Below are 18,645 nucleotides of genomic sequence, written 5' to 3' on the forward strand. Positions count from 1 at the left end.
ATAGCCATTGTATTAAGTTTATTCGAAATATTTGCATAATTGCTATCTTCTGTATGGGATTTGGTATTCATTCTACGTCTCAATACAGCCTCAAAGCCACTGTATTAAGATTCAAAAAGCAAATGCTGCCTCATATGGACTTTGTTACTAATTATACGTCTAACTACAACCTTCAACAATAATGCTCTTAAGTCGGAATGGTTTTAGTACCTAGCTGTATTATTACAATTGAAGTTCCCCTAAAGGCTTTCATCGGAAACCATTTACTTCTAAACGTTTTGCTAACTGCTTTGAGTTTTTACGCAACAAATGGGCAATTATAACCAGACCGTTAGGAAACATCTAAGTTTTTTAACCTTATAACTGTACTTGTGGTCATGTTAATTGTTATCACATCAGTCTTTCTACTGGTGCTTGGGTGTCGTTTCGCTTAAAACTTGCTTTGCCAATAAGTTATTAACATATTTTCAAATTTACTCAGAAAAAACTGTAAACAATCGACGCAAAATGGGTGAACAAAAATCGCTTATTTCGGAGGTCAAACGTGTACATTAACAAAGCGAGGTTCAATATCTCAACACGCTTTGAAAAAGGGCAGAATAAAAGCAGCGCGCTCTGTGACGCAAAGCCTCGTCCACCCTTGACGCTTTCCGAACGGATTTTGCAAAAATAGTTAATCCTAATGACAAATACATTGAAAATATTGCGAAAAATATAGCTTTTTACTCGTTGTTTTTTACATATTTTTAATTCCCGCATCAGTTGTGGTGGCGTGTATTTTCTGCATAGTAGCCCTAATTTCTTAACCTACATAACCACGACTTACTTCTGCACGAAAATTATCTTTTGCCTGATATTAAGGATACCATATACAATCGGTTTGAAGTCCGTACGCGATGCCAAGTCGTTGTGAAAACTTGACAATAAATTGATTCCAATAGACAGTTACAGTATATTTTGGAACACTATATACGGATCTGTTCATAAGTTTAATGGTGAAAATAACGGCCCAATTAGACATTAAAAGCGACATGCTTTATTGTTCAAACGTTTCGACAAATGCTCATGCCCCCATTTACGTTGCAAAAAAATACTGTGGCCCAATAATTTTTTATGAAAGAAAAAATTGAAAATAGGTTTAGAACAAAACACAGCAGAACATATTTCAAAACAGATTATTTATTCCACCGTGCATCAGTGGCTGAACAACAAATTGACATTCCTTTTTAATTTATCCCCAAGCCATTATTACTGTAGAATTAAATATAGTGACACAAATGAAACTAAATCGAGCTTTTTTAAATTGGTCTGTGGCCCACCTCAAGTGTTCTTATGGCCCACCAGTCAGCCATGGCCCACCGGTTGAGAACCGCTGCTCTAGAATCTAAATACAAAACGAGTTTTACTTCCAAAATGCTTCTCAGTGAACAAAATAATCGATTTGCATTTATTTGTTTTAAAGTTTAACATTTTCTAAAACGGCCGACTGCATATTTTTGCGCAGCTTTTGCTCTCTCTAAACAGTTTTAATTTAATAAGTGGCTCTAAGCATCATTGTCGCTTTATATGCCACAAAATAGGTTTGGCGATAATATCGAACCAGGGCAGATAAACGGTACCAAGTGGCAGGGGTATAGGTTTTGCGTTTGGGATTCTCATATATTCTCGCAAGAAGTTTTTTGTAATTATCAAAAAAAATAAAGACTCAAGAAGGAAAGAAGGACATTTCTTGGAAATAAGGACAATAATTTTTTCTATGACATTGTCCTTTATAATAAGAACAAGTCTTATAAATAAGGACGGTGTGGCATCCTGTCTATAGGTAATCGTCCGATAGGGCGCATCTCTTTAGGGAATATTGTTTGTGTTTTTCTATGGCCGAAGACCTAGTGTCACATTTTCTACCTGACGAAATTGTAGGGATTTTTAATTTAGTGAAAACTTAGTTTGTCATGCCCCTAAAAATGATGGCTAAATATTGATTTAACATTTAACATTTTCATGACAAACATCCATCTATTTCTTATAAAGGTTATAGAAATAGATTGAAAAACCGTACAGTTTGTGAAAATATTACAAATCAAAAAGGGAGAAAATGCGAAGACGCTAAAACCAACCAATAGGTATTTTGCCATAAAAGCTTAGAATCTTGAAAATTTAAAAGTAAAACCTTGTTCTTGCTTTTTACACATGTTTTAAAAACCAGACACTTACAGGCTGCAGCACGCCAAAGCGCAAAGTCCAATATTTTAGATCACGATCAACATTCAAATGACGTTGAAAGCCACTAGAATTCATCGGAAGGATGAGTTTAACGGGAGGTAAAACACCGGTAATTTCATCACTAAGCAATAACGATTGCCTATATTTCCTGTGGTAACAGTTGTTGAAAGCAGCTGGTTTTGTACATGATTTTGTAAACTACTTTAAAACTCTACAAACTAAAGCACCAGGGATTGTTAAACACTAAAAAAACAATTTTACTTCGCGTGGACAAGGCTCTAATTAATGACAGCTGTATACAATTTGGCGCCTTAAAAATACTTGAACAGTGGTATACAGGTAGCTGGTTTATACCAACCTTTCGGGTTGAACCACAAATACAAAGGACAAATAAAGTAAACATGAAACAAGTTATTATTTAGTACGTACATAAAGGACATTTAAAGTGTGTCATTAGGCTTTTACACGTAGCAGGCGTTTTACATTTACATGCAGCAGTTTTAAATAAAATAAAACAGTATCTTTGGCAATTAGTTTAACTTTTATGGAACCTAATAAATAATAGAATCAATCTTTTGGCGTACAAATGACGTTAAAAAAGGAAGTTTAGGCGGATTTTCGGCAGTTTTTGTCGATTTATGAAAAGGTTTCCCAGAAGCCAGGTAGGAAATCACTACAATATGGTGCGTTCCTTGAATATATGACCAAACCACAGCAGTGGCCAGCAACAAACTTTCGCCAATCTCCGAGGTCACAGAGTCAAAACAATAATAAAAATCGAACATCACAAACGATTAGCGGCGTCACTCGCGACCCGCAAATGAAACGGCGACATTCCCAATCGTTTGAAAGTCGTTTTACGGTGCTGTTATTTAATCCGCATACAAACAAAGCACAGCGTCGCACCAACTTGCATTTACGGCCGAACGCGCAACTTAACTTAACGAGTGCCATTAGCGGGATTCCGAACTGTAACGGTGACAATAGGTCTGCATGGCTTTACGGCGTGCATTGGATTAATAGGCCAGTTAAGCGGGATTTTCTCGTTCATCTGCTTTGTGCTTTAAAACTGTAAAAATGCAATTTCGCTTTGGCGCCGCGACAATTTAATTTTCGACGAGGTATTTGTTTGTTGTGTGGTGAAGTGACACGAACGCGGGGCTCGGTACCAATTGTGTTGGAAATACATGAAAGGAGTCGATTTTTTGCTGTAAATTCCTCGTATCGCCCTCCCAATAGCGCCATACACACCGCGCTTGCCTTCTTCCGCAAAAAAAAACCGCGTTTGTTTTTTAATGCAGCCGCTGTTGCAATCCGTAAAAGGTTGCGAAATTCCTGAAATGAAACTCGCCCGAGTTTTGCGCTTGTTTCAATCGCACTGTTGCAGCGTTCTGAAAGACGCACAACCTATTAATTGAAAAAGTCGCGCAAAGTGAGGTGGTTTTGATATTGTGCAAAGTTTTAAAGCTGAACATAGAGTTTAAAGAGTTTTTGATATTCACAGTAGTCGGTTGAGCATTGCTACTTAACCGACCATAAATTAAGACGCTTTAAAAAAAAAATATCTACATTCTACAGGGTGTTCATTAAGTCGGGTTACAATTTAAACATTTTGTTATTTTGTGAGTTTACTATATATCTTAACCAGGTTTGTTTTTTAATTAGTGTTTATCAAAATTTTATTTCAACTAAAACTTGTTTGACATGTAATTCTTAGCTGTGTTTTTGCCCGATTTATTACATTATTAAAAACTGGCCTAATACCAACATTTTAAAATTGTAACAGGTCTTATGAACACTCTGCGATTGAAATGCATTTTAATTTGTATTTTCAAGTTTATCTAATTACTCTTTGCTTAGATTAGTAATTCTCCAATTCGGGAAAATTATGATTTGTCTGAAAACATAATTAAACCTAAAACTCTGACAAAGTTGGGATAAATCTTTATAGCGCTAACACGAAAGTAAATTTTATGTAACGGTGCATTAAATTACTTTCTGTTTTTGTTACCTTAATACATTGATCGAAATTGCGCCTTTTTTTAAATACTTGAAACGATCTTATCGTCACGCTCATAACCAAATTGCCTAATTCATTTTTTACTGATTTTCAAAGTTTTTGATTCAGTCACTCCTTGTTACCATCCCCATCCATAGAAAAAGTGCTTCGGTCATTTTTCACTCACTTGTGCAAAAAAATGACTCAGGCGCTTTGTCGATGGATGGGGATGGTTACAACTTACATGGAGTGACTTAGGCAAAAACTTTGAAAATCATAAAAAAATGACTTAGGCAATTTGGTTATGAGCGTGACGTTATGATTTGCGCGATAACATGACATCTCCCGCTTATAAAACAAGTTTAAAAAATTCTCTAATACCATTATACGTTACTTTTCCTCGATAAATCGCAGTTTCTTGCCGGCGAGCAATGCGTCGTGTTAACAGTGCCCCGGTGTCCTCCCTCGATTTGCTCTATTTCCCTGTTCTGTTCCATTTGTCACGCTAAATGCAAAACAACAAGATTCGGGTTAGTTTGGGCGATTGCGCCGTTTGGAAAGATTACACACCGTCAAAATGCAACTTAACACTTGGCGCATAAACAAAAGCTCAGTCCAGTGATTTTCTCAGCTCGGGAGATTTTTAAGGTTGTCGAGAAAATTTTGCAGTCATAGAAAAAATGTAGACGTATTGGAAATGGGCATAAAGACAAAAATACAAGACTTGAATGCATACAGTCCATTAGATCAGGGCTTCCCAAACTGGGTGTTGCGCAAAGGGCCGCGAGAAAGTCCGTATAACTTTATACAAAAGGTGTTACATCTATACAATTGTTATTGTTTTCAGTTTGATATGCTAATGGCAAACGTAATGCGAATGGTGCCAAAGTAGATGACGAGAAATGTTATGGTTTAAACCAGTGGCCGGCAAATTGAGGGCCGCAGACCCATTTTTAGTGGGCCGCGAGTTACTTTTGAATAGCTTAGTGTTATAATGTAGTTGCGTGATTTTCGTACATTCATTGCACTGTATTTCAAAAGTTTGTGTGGCATAGCATTTTTAAAGTGGCTCAGCTTTAATGCCCACCACGTGCCAAATGTCATCCTGGGAGTCTGTCGAACTATATTTCTGGCCAACTTAAACTGTGTGTAATTGAAAACTTTTCGCGCTACGGGCGTATATTCTTCGTTTTATTGTATGTTTTATATTATGATATGGCAGTGTTTTGGCCATCGAGGCGCCGCGTTACATTTCACCTTAAAATGAAATTTCTTGAATCCGCCACTTTTTCGTAGTGATTTTACGTAGTGGGCCTTCAATAGCTCTGAAAAGAGTAATTTGGGCCGCGACAAAAAAGTTTGCGACCACTGGTATAAACTGTTAAAGTAGGGGTCGCGAATATTTGTATTATATTAAAGACTAAAAAAAATGTGAAAAGCACTGCATTAGATAACTGTTTATATTATAGTATTCATTTATTACTTTTCCGTGTAGTTAGTTTAGTGTTTTACTTATATCAGTGTGGTTGTGTAAAATGACGATGCGAGATATGTTTTATAATGTTCTTAGTATACCACAAGCTGAAAAAGATTAAGAATCACTGGCTCAGTCCATCAAAATCTCCTAACGTTTGAACAGCTTAAATATAACTCAGCAAATAGACGGGAAAACTCTTAGGGAGTATATGTTACTTGAAAGTTAACATAAAACTTTTTGTGTTTCCTTGCCAGAATCGTGGCTCTACATAGGAAGAATCTGGCATGAATTAGAGTAAGCTAGAGTTTGATCAAAATGCTTAGTGCAATGAAAATCTGTTTAAGTTTGGCGTTCTGCCTTCTCGTTACGGCACAACAAGGTAAGCACAGTGTTTTACAAGGTGAACACAGTAATTAATGCAGTTATTATCTATAGTTTAAAAGCCAACTACGTTAATTTGGGGGATCACTAAGCACTTTTAAGCATTTTTAAAAGTATTTGAGGAAATGAGAACATCTTATAATTTTTTTCAAAAAACGAGCAGTTTTACCTTCTAGAAACAAATTTTTAAACTAGAATGTTGATAAAAAATATCGTACTCTTCTGTCTTTACCTTGGACACATTTAAGGTAAAACAAAAAAAGATTATGGTATTAATAGTGCACGTGCAGAACGTTGTTGGATTTTCAATATAGACTGTTAAGCTTGTTTAAATTAGGATTTTTTAATTGTTAGGGACAGAATACAAAGGTATACTGGTTAAATCTGCAACCATTAGTCCGTATAACTTTGATTAGTTTTATAATCCCACCAACAATCAAGGCCAGTTTTCAAATATTTCCAAACATAACTCAGGACTGTAGGCTTTTATCTACAAAACATACCTAAATGAAAGAGACTAGAAATTATCTAAGTATTTACATAGGCGTGAAAAAATCGGCAAACAACTTGCCTTTTAAAGTGCGCTGGATTGGAATGAAGATGTCTTCGTTTTACCCAAGGGTTAAGATGTTGCCACAATAAGCTTGCTAAAAGACACCGCTGGTGTCCACCGATGAATGGAGACGCACATAGCTCTTCAAAACCGCATAAAATTTACTCCCTTTTCGCTCGCCGGTAAACATGTGGCAATGAAGCTTTAACTTATATTACAGCAGAATAGCTATTTCCAAGTTCAACATAAAATGGTATTTTTTGTTTTGAACAACATTAAAGCAAACAAAGTTTCTAGATATCAGTTTTAAACAGTAAAGCCACCTTAATTCTTTGCAAATCTTTAACGTTTCTTTTTTGAAGATAACACATATTTGCTGTTCAGCATGGGTCACCAAACTTTTTCATAAAGGGATCAAAAAAATATAAGGACTGGCGACCGCGGGCCGGTTATAAAATTCTGTGTCTAACTTTATTGACTTGATTAATAGGTAAACGACGAAAATATAAACAACTATTTAACACAATCTTTAAACTTTTTAAAATTGTCATCCAGTTAAAAATTTTACCAAACTTGTTTGAATTAGCAGCCAACATTATTTATGTTTTATAGGTTAATTATAAGGCTATCTGTTAGGTCTGCAACATAAAGTACGTCACTCGTACAGTTAGGTGCCCTTGCTAGACAGTTATGAACTATTTTTTATTCAATTGTGTATTAGGGCAATTTAATTTCATGATGATAATCGTTATGAAACGATGTGTAAATACACAAAGCGATAAAATGTTTTGATTGGTTGTGATTTTTAGAGACAATGGGGGCATTGTTTCGTTTGTTAAGTTTCGAGTAAACCTTGGCTGTTGTTTTTTCAGTCATTTGTGGGGTTTTAGTGTACTTAAAAAAAAATTGGTTAACTTTAAATTACTTAATATCGTGAATGAAATACTTGGGTAATAGGAATTGCTTACTTTGTAAAACTCAATATCCGACAAAACTATCTAGTTATGCTAGGGGCTTGTGAACTTTCGAATAATTAATAGCAAAAAAGCGTAAATGTAAATATTGCAATTTAAAACTGAATAACGTTCAAACTAACCTGTTTATATATTTGCTGAGTTGGATATTTCCGATCCATTTAATCGCGGATACGAATTAGGATTGCAGATGGAAACAATGATTTAACATTAAAAATAGTGTAGTCTAAAAACAAAGTAAAACGTTAACAAACTCTGGCGCTGACCTCGAATCCTACCACTTTTCTAAAGTAACGAAACGAGTTGTTAAAAATCAGGTTGCAAAGAACAAATAAATATGGGGTAATAAAACCAGACCGGATTGTTTTGTTTTTTTAATCTACAGTATACATATGGTAATTTTCATTACTTTGTTATACAAGAGAGCCTTTTCGCCATTTTAAAGGCGTTCTTGTCTTAGAATGAGAAAACGCCTCTTTTTAAGCCTGCGTGAAAGTACAAGTTTTGCAAAGTTAACCTACCATTTAAAAGCTACAAGCTTACTTAACCTTTAACAAATAACCTGCAAACAAATGAATAGTTTATAAACGTTGCTGTGACTTACCCAGGAGATACTAGTTTGCCAATTTGTTGGGTTTGTCGCCAGATTGCTCGACTGGCCAGTTTCAGTGCAGGGATGGACAGTGCATTCCCACAAGCTGGGTGTGCGATGGAACCACAGACTGTCAAGGCGAAACACACCCGGGATCGGACGAAAAGGACTGCGGTAAGTAATACTGTATTAAATGGCTTGCTATGATTGAAATATAATAACCGGTGTTCCGACTTAAAATAATTTAAATTCAGCGACTGGTGAGTTAACAGAATCCTGAATTTGTGAGATAAGACATTTTGTGAGATAAGCATCCAAAATAAGTACACATCAAATTACATGGCTACTCTTGATTTTTTTATGCTTTCGAACACTTTTCCCAGGATTATAGCTAAACTGTTCATATAAGCTGATTTTAGAATGGCGCAAAAAGCTAATTTTACTGCAAAAATGGTTTTGCAAATCTTCACATTTGTGCAACGTATAGCCTTAAGGAGGAATACTATACCCCGGGCTGCAACAGAATGTCTTAAGATTATGTATGTTTAAACTTCTATAAAGCTAAAGTTAACTTAATTACTTTGAACAAAAAGTCGAAAATTTCCTTGAAAAAGCTTGTTGACCACAGTCCACAGACATCAAAAGTCTACTAAATCTCCAAAACAGCATTGTTTCTCTACAAACTTGCATCTTTAAAGATTGACTTGTAAGTGTGTTACAAAAGTAACAAAAATCTTAAGTTTGGGTACAGTACGTTAGGTGACACTTCCTACTATGCATTACCGCATATTTTAGTTAGCAAAATATTCTTATTCCTACACCTGTTCTCAAAATTAAACACGTTAAACGCTAGCTTGCGTGTACTGTTAGTTTTCTACGTAAAGTCTTGTCAGCTGATCGAAACTGTTGCTATAGGTTTGGCAACAGCCGCGACTAGAATTACAGTTTCCGGTTAAAGCTGCTATAGGCTGCCGAAGAAATTTCTAACAGTAAACCCCAAAATCGCTAAGTTTTAATCTTCTAGGCCAGGGATGTCCAACATTTTATTATAGTGGGCCGCATTGACACTTGAAATAATTTAATGGGCCGCAGAACCTATTAAGCTTCAAAATTAAGTATTGTTGTTTAGAGTTATAACGGGCCTTTATAGTTATATACATATTTTTTTACCCATACTGTACTATTAGTGCGCCCCTAAAGGCTGACTGGTACATTTAAATTAGGCTAATATTGAACGTTTAAAATACTACTTGGGAGTGAAAATGACTAGCGGGCCGCACAAAAATTTCAGACGGGCCGCAATGTGGCCCGCGGGCCGCAGGTTGGACATCCCTGTTCTAGGCTGATTTATCGCATTTTTATCAAAACTGAAATGCAAGAGTAGTTCGTGCACTCACACGCGTTCAAAGCGCAGTTCACAAACACAAACTAGGCCATATACGTTGTAAACAACTGCAGGTCTGCGGAGAAACCTTAGCTTAGAAGTTTCCATTTTCTGTGAAAACGCTGATTGGCAATTAAGAGAGCGACGGGCGAAACCACAGTAATAAGCTTGAACCGTTAATTAAACGCCGACCAAAGCGATGCTCTGTTTATTATGTGCCTCGACTTTTATTTGTTCCTCGTAATGTCTGTTAGAAAAATACAAATGTGCCGTATAACAGAGTTCAGGGTTGTTATTGACAACACAAATCAAACGTTTATCGTCTTAGACCAGTTGAGATATTACGCTGTGTGCATTAAATATTGCTACAAGTGTTATATATGGTTACATTACCATTTAATGTTATATTTGGGTGATATGTAGGAAACATAATAACCTCGTTGACGAACAATACCCTAAAATTTCAAAACCTTTAAAAACAGAATCTAATATCTGCTAACGCTTGAGTTTTTTTTTTCTAAAAAGAAGAAGTGAGTTGCTAATATATGTACACACAAATAAAATAAACCAGGATTTCTGAGTAGCAAGACAGTATACAATTCATTTTACAAACAAGTATACTTTACTAAAAGCAACTGAGTTTTTTAACCTTAAAGTCGCGAGTGTTTTGCGAAAGAAAAACAGCAGTAGTGCTTTAGGTATCATTTTTAACGTTTCGAATAACTCTTTATGGCGCTGGTCAAGAATCCTACCACAACGAAACACCATTTGGGTTAGGGTGCGGGTTAGCGTTTGGGTTAAGGTGGGTGAAGTATTATTATTAAACAAAGAATATAATAATACTTGAACTATCCACACCCGAACGCTAACCCGCACCCTAACTCAAATTTTGTGCGTTGATTTTAGAACTGTGGTAGGATTCTAGACCAGCGCCCTCTTTATTCATTTTTGCACATCGTCACGAATAAAGGGTTATTCGAAACGTTCAAAATGATACCTACTTCTGTATTAGTCTTGATATTCTTATTACGTCTTACTAAAACCTCCAACCATTATGCCTCAAAAAACCGGCAGTGTTCCGTTTTTTCCTTAGGCGCAGCCACGTGTTCGTCATCCGAGTTTCAGTGTCCCGACGGCGCTTGCATTCCTTCGCATTTCGTCTGCGATGGGGAGAATGATTGCACCAGCGGGGAGGACGAAAACGGCTGCCGTAAGTATAAAAGCTTATATTGCGTCATGTAAAGGTCGAAGAAGAATATTTTAAGCTTATCTTTTAATTTTAGGCGTTTATTGCAATAATTTAAAGCTTTTATGGTAAAGGTTTGAAAATAATATTTTATGCTTATATAATAATTGCATTCTTACACCAAAGACTGGGCGGTCGATAATTTCTGGAAGATAATTTCAACGCCAAAATAACGTATAATTTAAAAAAACAAGTTACCACCATTGTAGAAATCAAGCTTTGCAATACTCAGCACTTCATTCTATTATTGCTTGCGTCTACAAGGACAATAGCGAACGTACAATTTTCGCACGGTACAAATCAAAACAGTAGAGAAATCGGTGCAGGTTTTCTGTAAGGCGAAAAAGTAAATTGTTAGCGCTCAATACTTCATAGACAAACAGAAAAGGTTACGAAATAAAACATACCAAAGTTTGATGTCTGGCGTGTATAGTGTCTTCAGTAATGATGCTGGTGGTGACTGCACCAAGCACCGCAAAACAAAGGCTTTATATATCAACTAAATTGGCCCCAAAGGCTAGAAGCTAGTTGCATTCTTTACGTGAGAGGCGCGCACTACCACGCCTAATTAAGTGAGTGTGCGTATGCGATGCGTCGCGCCATTATGCGCGCGCAAAAGCGAGAAATGGAGCAATAGCGAGAGGCAAAAAACTAACAAACTCCCCCCAAAAAATAGGGTACGATAAGTAACATATTTTTTATACAAAAACAAAGTTTTGCCGTTCGCGGCTAGCGTAATGTTCGTTGCTACGGATGTAGCGTGGAGGTTTGCTACTCAAAGAGTAGCATGGATGGACGTCAGGGATACTGGATGTACATCGGGATCACCGTTTCCGATCATCGTCACTGGTCATCGTCTGCGGCTGCTGGAAGTATGACGCAAAGTTTTGCGATTGGTCGGGTCAATGTTGATCCGGATGTGGTAACATCAACGCTGCGGACAACTCCGTGTTTGTCCGGGTGCAATTTAACGATACGGCCCAAAGGCCAACGACCACGAGGAGTGGAGTGGTCCATTATTAGAACAATGTCGTTCTGTCGTAAGTTTTCGTTTCTGTCTAGCCACTTTCCTCTTGCAATTATAGTACGCGGATACTCGATTACCCAGCGCCTCCAAAATGCGTCGGCGGCGTACTGTACAAGTCGGTAGCGTTGTCGGGTGTAGCAGTCGCTTGCATCGGTGATGAGCGGGGGAAGGCTGATCGCAGGGTTAATCTTCAGCAAGTGATTTGGAGTAAGAGGAAGGTCTTCTCCGGCTTCCAATGGAACTTTCGTCAATGGGCGGGAGTTCACGACATCTTCAACTTCTATGAACAGTGTGTGTATTGCGTCGTCGTCAAGTTGCTTGTCGGACGCCACTGCCAATAGAACTCGGCGTACCGATCGAATCATACGCTCCCAAGCGCCTCCAAAATGACTAGCGCTCGGAGGATTGAAGTGCCAATTAATCTCACGTTGCCTGAAGAAGGTCTGTACGTGAACCAGATTCCATTCTCGTATTGCTTCACGCAGTTCTCTTTCTCCTCCCACCAGGTTAGTTCCGTTATCGGAATATATGTTGGTGACTGGACCTCGTCTGGAAATGAAGCGCCTCATCGCGTTGATAAGAGAGTCCGTAGTGAGGTCTGGGGCGACTTCCAAATGTATTGCACGAGTGGTCATGCACGTAAAGATACATCCGTATCGTTTCAAAGTACTTCTTCGATGTTTAACTTTGAACGGTCCGAAGTAGTCTACTCCGGTATGGGAGAAAGGTGGCTGTCGGATTTGAAGTCTAGCAGTGGGCAAGTCGGCCATCAACTGCTCCCCCGGTTTGGCACCTCTTCTCATGCAAAACAAACACTCGCGTATGACGCGACTGACTTCTACTCTGGCGTTCAAGATCCAATAGTATTGACACAAAGCATTCAGCGTGTGATTGACGCCAGAGTGACCGGTTATGTTTCGATGTGCGTGGTCGATGATGAGGTATGTGAGACGCGAAAGCTGTGGGAGAATTGCTGGGTGTCTGGAATCGAAGGGAATTTGTGCTTTTTGCAGCCTTCCTCCTACACGTAATACCCCGTTTATCAATTTTGGGTTGAGTTTGTAGAGAGGCGTGGGCTTTCCCATTTGTCTAGGCACCGCGGACTTCATCCACTGCGGGAAGTTTTCGTGTTGTACATATTTCACTAGAGCTTCTTCTGCTCTCTGTAACTCTTCAACAGGAAGGGGTGAGCAATTAAGGCTGGCTTCGGGTTCGTTTCGTTTTCGGGACAATAGAAATGATTTCACTCGTAAGAACCACGCTGCGGCAACCTTCAGACGGTAGAGCGAAGAAAAGTGTAAGATTATGCGATCGGTAGCCGGGACGTCGGACGTACACAGGAACACTTGCTTTGGTGTCTTATCGAGGTTAAAGCTTTCATATTGCGGGGAAGCGGTCGGCGGTTGGGTAAAACGGTTCGGCCAATTGTCGGGAGAAAGCTGTAGGAAAGGCGGACCGTTGAACCACATTCCAGACTTTACCAGAGCTTGGGCGCACATTCCTCGTGAAGCTTGATCGGCCGGATTTAATTCTGATGGAACGTGCATCCAGTCGTAGGATTTCGTATGTTCGAGGATTTGCGATAGACGGTTTCGTGCAAATGTCGGAAAATTCTTGGTTTCTGCTCTTAACGATTGAAGTACAATTGAGGAATCTGTCCAAAAGATACATGGACAATCGTGGATTTCCAATTCTTCCTGGATACGGCGGGATAGCTTTACGGCATCCAGTGCAGCCTCCAATTCCAGTTTTGGAATAGTGTGTTTTCCAGCACCCGACAGCAAGGACTTTCCCATAACGAGTGAACATTTGACGTCACCTTGTTCATTAAACTTTCGTAAGTAGCAGACTGCGCCACGTGCAGAATTGGAAGCGTCAGCGAAAAAGTGAAGTTGAGTTCCTGTCCAAGGACGGATATTCAATGGTTCGAAGCAACGAGGAACCCTTAAGTCATGAAGATGACGTAGGCTGTGGCGCCATGTATTCCAACGCTGTTCTTCGGAGCCTGTTATTGGTTCGTCCCAATCTACCTTTTTATGGCAGAGGTCTCTATAGATCAGCCTTGCTTCGAGTATGACCGGCGCTACGAACCCCAACGGGTCAAATAAGGAGTTCGTGATGGACAACATGACACGGCGTGTTAGAGGTTGTTCGGGGAAGCTGATTTCGAACTGAAACTCATCGGCCTTTACGTTCCATATTATTCCCAATACACGCTGCTGCGTTGCTTCGCCCAGTTGTACTTCCTGTACAGCCTTTGCCCTTTCTTCAACGGGAACGGATTCCATGACGTCATCACTTGTTGACAACCATTTTGTCAGTTTAAATCCGCCTTTAGCAAGTAGCTTTCGTAAGTCTTTTACTAGTTGGACTCCTGTAGTCGAGTCGTGTGCTGTGGCAAGGCAGTCGTCTACATAAAAACCCTTCAATACGGTTTGCGCAACTCCAGGGTGAAATAATTTGCCGAACTGTTTGGCGGTTTGGCGCAAGCAAAATGTTGCACAGCTGGGAGAAGACCGGGCGCCGAAAATATGGACGGTCATGCGATGTGGGAAGGGCGTTTTGGACATATCTCCTCCTGGCCACCAAAGGAACCGCAGAGCGTCACGGTCTCGAGGCGCGACAAGTACCTGATGAAACATGGCCTCTATGTCTGCCACTATTGCAATTCGGCCTTTCCGAAATCTCATCAGTACACCAACCAGTGAGTTCACTAAATCAGGACCTTTCATTAGCATATCGTTGATGGCGATTCCCTGGCATCTTGCAGCGCAGTCGAAGACGACTCGAACCTTGTCCGGCTTCCGTGGATTTATGACTGGATGGTGCGGTAAATACCAAGTGCGACTCGTTGTATCACTCTGATCGGAGGGTACTTCTTCTGCATATCCTTTATCGAGTAGACACTTTATTTGTTCGATGTATTGATGGCGAAGCCTTGCGTCGTTTGATAAGCGTTTCTTTAAACTTGTCAATCGTTGACGTGCCATCTGTATACTGTCGGGGAGGATTGCGGAGTCGTTCTTCCATGGAAGAGGGAGCTGGAAATGGCCGTTTACAAGTTCCACCAGTCTAGACATCATGTTGTAAGCTACAACGTCTTCTCTGGAATACTGTAAACCGAATTCGGCCGCTTCCTTGTGGTTACTTATCCAGCGCATAAGAGAATCCACGTGCGTTACGTCAGTTTCGTGTGGAGAGGGAATAACTTCTCCCTCGTCATTGACAATAGCGCTTGCAAGTTCGTCTACCTCTCGTGGTATACCCGATGTTCTTAACAGGAAGTTAGCGCTATCCTCGGTTGATCGAGTTGCGAGTGAAGGTCCCTTTAATAGCCATCCTAAGGGTGTCTTGATAGCGTCTGGAAGATAACGAGGGTTTGGTGCGAAACGACTCTCCAGGCAACGATGAGCAAGGGCGTTGTCGTTGCCGATCAGTAGCATTACCGACCCGCCAGTAATGCATGGCAAATTAACACCGCGGAGGTATTCATGCCGATCCAATTCGTATTGAGGTGGGGCAACAGTTGGCTTTGCGGGGATTTGGTCGATGAGCAACACATCCGGTAAGAAGATCTCCCCACTGCCTTCCAAGGGGCGTATTGATAGCGATATAGACGCTGTATTGACTTCCCGCTTTGCGGAACCCAACGTGCTTAGGTGGATGCTTGTTGACCTTTCAGTAGATGTAGCGTTCAGTAAGCTGGCCAACTTTCGTTCGCAAAACGTCGTGTTAGAACCGGAGTCTAACAGCGCATAAGTTTGAACTTCTTTTTCTTCATAACGAACGCATATTGGAACCATGTCTAGATAAGCAGAAAGTTGCTTCGTATTCGCATCCTTCGATAAAGAATGTAGGCAGTTACTTCGTGCAGAGCTTTGACGAGCTGCGGTCTTTTCTGTGATATTGGGACGTTCAGTCTTGACGAAATGCAACAAAAAATGATGAAAACGGCTTCTACAGCCACTTTGACTGCAAGTGACGTCACTGCGACAGTTTCGGACAGTATGGCCGTGGCGCAAGCATCTGTAGCAGCGAAATGCAGTTCGCAAGTACTCTTTTCGGTCGGAGATGGCCTTTCTACGAAATTCTTCGCAATTCTCCAGGCGATGGGATTTTTCACAAAGTGGACATTGTCGAACAGCCTCGCTCTCAGTAGAAGTTGGTGCGACGACGGTGGTGTAAGTTGTAGCAAATTGTCGCTTAGACTTGGAGGTGGCAGCTTTGTTGCCATGCGGGTCTACATCTTTGTTGTATTGATCCGCCAAAAAACTTCTTCCATAAGTTGAGTTGGCCTCCTTACTCTGAAGGTTGACGAATTCGGAAAAGTCTGAAAACGCTGCAACTCGACCGGCTGTATCTTGTACTTGTAGAGAAAAAGTCACCCAACGGTCCCTCAATTTAGTTGGCAATTTTGCTGCTATGGCCGTTATAAAGCCAACAGAATCGACTGTAGAGGCGCCGCGTATTTGCTCAAGAGCTGCGCAGCAGTTGGTTAGAAGGACGGCGAATCTCTCTAGACCTTCGGCATCGTTAGCAGCTAGCTTTCGTTGTTCGTTTAGAAGGCTTTCACAGCGACGAGCTACTATGTGTGGCTGCCCGTAGCGGTTGTATAAATCTTGTAGAGTACTTTCGAAAGCATCCTGCGGATTCCGGTTTACAGCATGATGCTTTACCTTATCGCAAACATGTTTTTGGCAGTGCTGCAGAAGGTAGTTGAGCTTCAAGTCAAACGAATCGACCTTCCTGCCAATATGTATGGTGTATCGATTGATGAAGCTGCAATAGTCCATCGGATCGCCGTCGAACTTCTCCACTATAGGTTTCGGTAGAAAGCGTTCGCCCACTTCACCTCTGCAACAATGATTCGTGTGATCACGTGGATGATTCGTGTGATCACGTGGGCGTGACCCCGTATTGTACAAGCTTTTCGAGGGGTTTTGAAGGTGTCGGGGTTCATTCGGAGGACTATAACGAAAAGTGTCGACGGTCGGGTGAAATCTGGTCGAGCGTTGGGTAACGTAGCGGAAATCCGGTGCGTGGCTTGTTGTAGTGAAAACTGGAACTGTCGACCGTTCTGACGTCGTAATTGCAACGGAAGCAGAAAGAGTTGAACGGGGGACATGGCCAAGACTAGCCGGACCGCTCAATCTGGGAGTAGAAGAAGATATGTGCGGAAACTCGATTGCGGGAAGAAGCGGAGTTATAGAACCTGAAAAGTTGCGTTGCAAGAGCCCTCTTCGGCGAGTTGAACCACAGTTGGACTCCGCAGCTTCTTCTTTTCTTGACACTGGAGGGTTAATCGGATTTATGGAATCCGAATAGTTACATAGAGAGAGCCCTCTTCGACGACTAGAGCCGCAGTTCGATTCCTCCTCGTCGCAGGCAGCTTCTAGCTCCGATAGCTCGTGGCGATGACGAGTCTCGCGTAAACTTTCTTGAAACTCAAGCTCCAATGCCTCTCGTTCACGTTGGGTCTTCCGCTCAGCCGCTCTTTTCGCCTCCTCGTTCCGACGCCGGGCCTCTTCTACCTGACGTTGAGCCTCCTCCTTCGCCTCTTCTACCTGACGCTGAAGTTGCCTCTCGGCGGCTTGCTTTTGCGACGCGAGACGTTCCTCTTCGTGTACTCTAGTAAGGCGTGCCATTTCCAACCTTTTTCGGCTCTCCCGCTGTCGAGTGCTGCTTTGCCTCGACGATGCTCTTGTTGTGATGCTTCCTCGGACTGAACGACGAGCTGCATCATCAGCGGGGCTGTCAGGCAGCGGCGTATGCAATGGGCCGGCGGAAGAACTTCTCACGAGGTCAAGCCACTCTTGCACGTGCTTTTGAAATTCAGTGTAGCCAATAATACACTGTGCTTTCGTAGAGCTGGATCCTGGCACGACTTGGTTGTCGAGGATATTGCCACATAGAGACATAAGGTGAAGGTATTGGGCGTTGACATCCGGTTACAACGAGATGACTGTAGGGCGACCTTCGGCTTGTTTCATCTCACTTTCGACGTCTACGTACAATCGGTTTAGCGCTTGCCATGCGACAATAATGGCATCCATGGTGTATGCGCAATGTGCTGTACTTCAGGTAACAATGGAGAAGCCTCGGGTCAGAGCGGGCAATGAAAAACTTAATGCTGCAGGAAATTCAGCAGAGCCCTGCAGGCACGACGCGTGGTGACACAAGACGACGGACGTTGTGCTTTACTACAACGGAAACAAAGAGCGCGAACGGCACAACGTGCTGAACTTTGAGCGTGTCGAAAGCACTGATGCTGCACTTCGGTGCAACGGGACAACAGGTGTCGCAGGCACTTATTGCCGAGCGACGGTACTTCGTACGCTGCACTTCGGTGCAACGGGACAACAGGAGTCGCGGGCACTTATTGCCGAGCGACGGTACTTCGTACGCTGCACTTCGGTGCAACGGGACAACAGGAGTCGCGGGCACTTATTGCCGAGCGACGGTATTTCGTACGATGCACTTCGGTGCAACGGGACAACAGGAGCCGCTGGCACTTCTTGCCGAGCGACGGTACTTCGTACGCAGCACTTCGGTGCAACGGGATAACAGGAGTCGCGGGCACTTATTGCCGAGCGACGGTACTTCGTACGCTGCACTTCGGTGCAACGGGACAACAGGAGTCGCGGGCACTTATTGCCGAGCGACGGTACTTCGTACGATGCACTTCGGTGCAACGGGACAACCTCACCAGCTGTAAGACGGGAGACTTTGAAAACTTTTGTAGAAATCAAGCTTTGCAATACTCAGCACTTCATTCTATTATTGCTTGCG

At 41.4% G+C, this 18,645-nt stretch overlaps 1 protein-coding gene across 1 annotated transcript in view; it reads left to right on the plus strand.

Annotated features, from left to right (window-relative positions):
• Positions 1-6,014: 6,014 nt before the first annotated feature.
• LOC146133736 (low-density lipoprotein receptor-related protein 2-like) overlaps positions 6,015-18,645 on the plus strand; it is a 114,737-nt gene continuing 102,106 nt past the window's right edge. The window contains exons 1-3 of the mRNA XM_083397838.1: positions 6,015-6,078; positions 8,254-8,373; positions 10,677-10,793. Of these exons, the coding sequence (XP_083253964.1) occupies positions 6,015-6,078; positions 8,254-8,373; positions 10,677-10,793 (301 nt within the window). The remainder of the gene's footprint in view (positions 6,079-8,253; positions 8,374-10,676; positions 10,794-18,645) is intronic.

Source organism: Ascidiella aspersa, chromosome 9, assembly GCF_963924565.1.
Source record: "Ascidiella aspersa chromosome 9, kaAscAspe10.2, whole genome shotgun sequence".
Classification (NCBI taxonomy): domain Eukaryota; kingdom Metazoa; phylum Chordata; class Ascidiacea; order Phlebobranchia; family Ascidiidae; genus Ascidiella; species Ascidiella aspersa.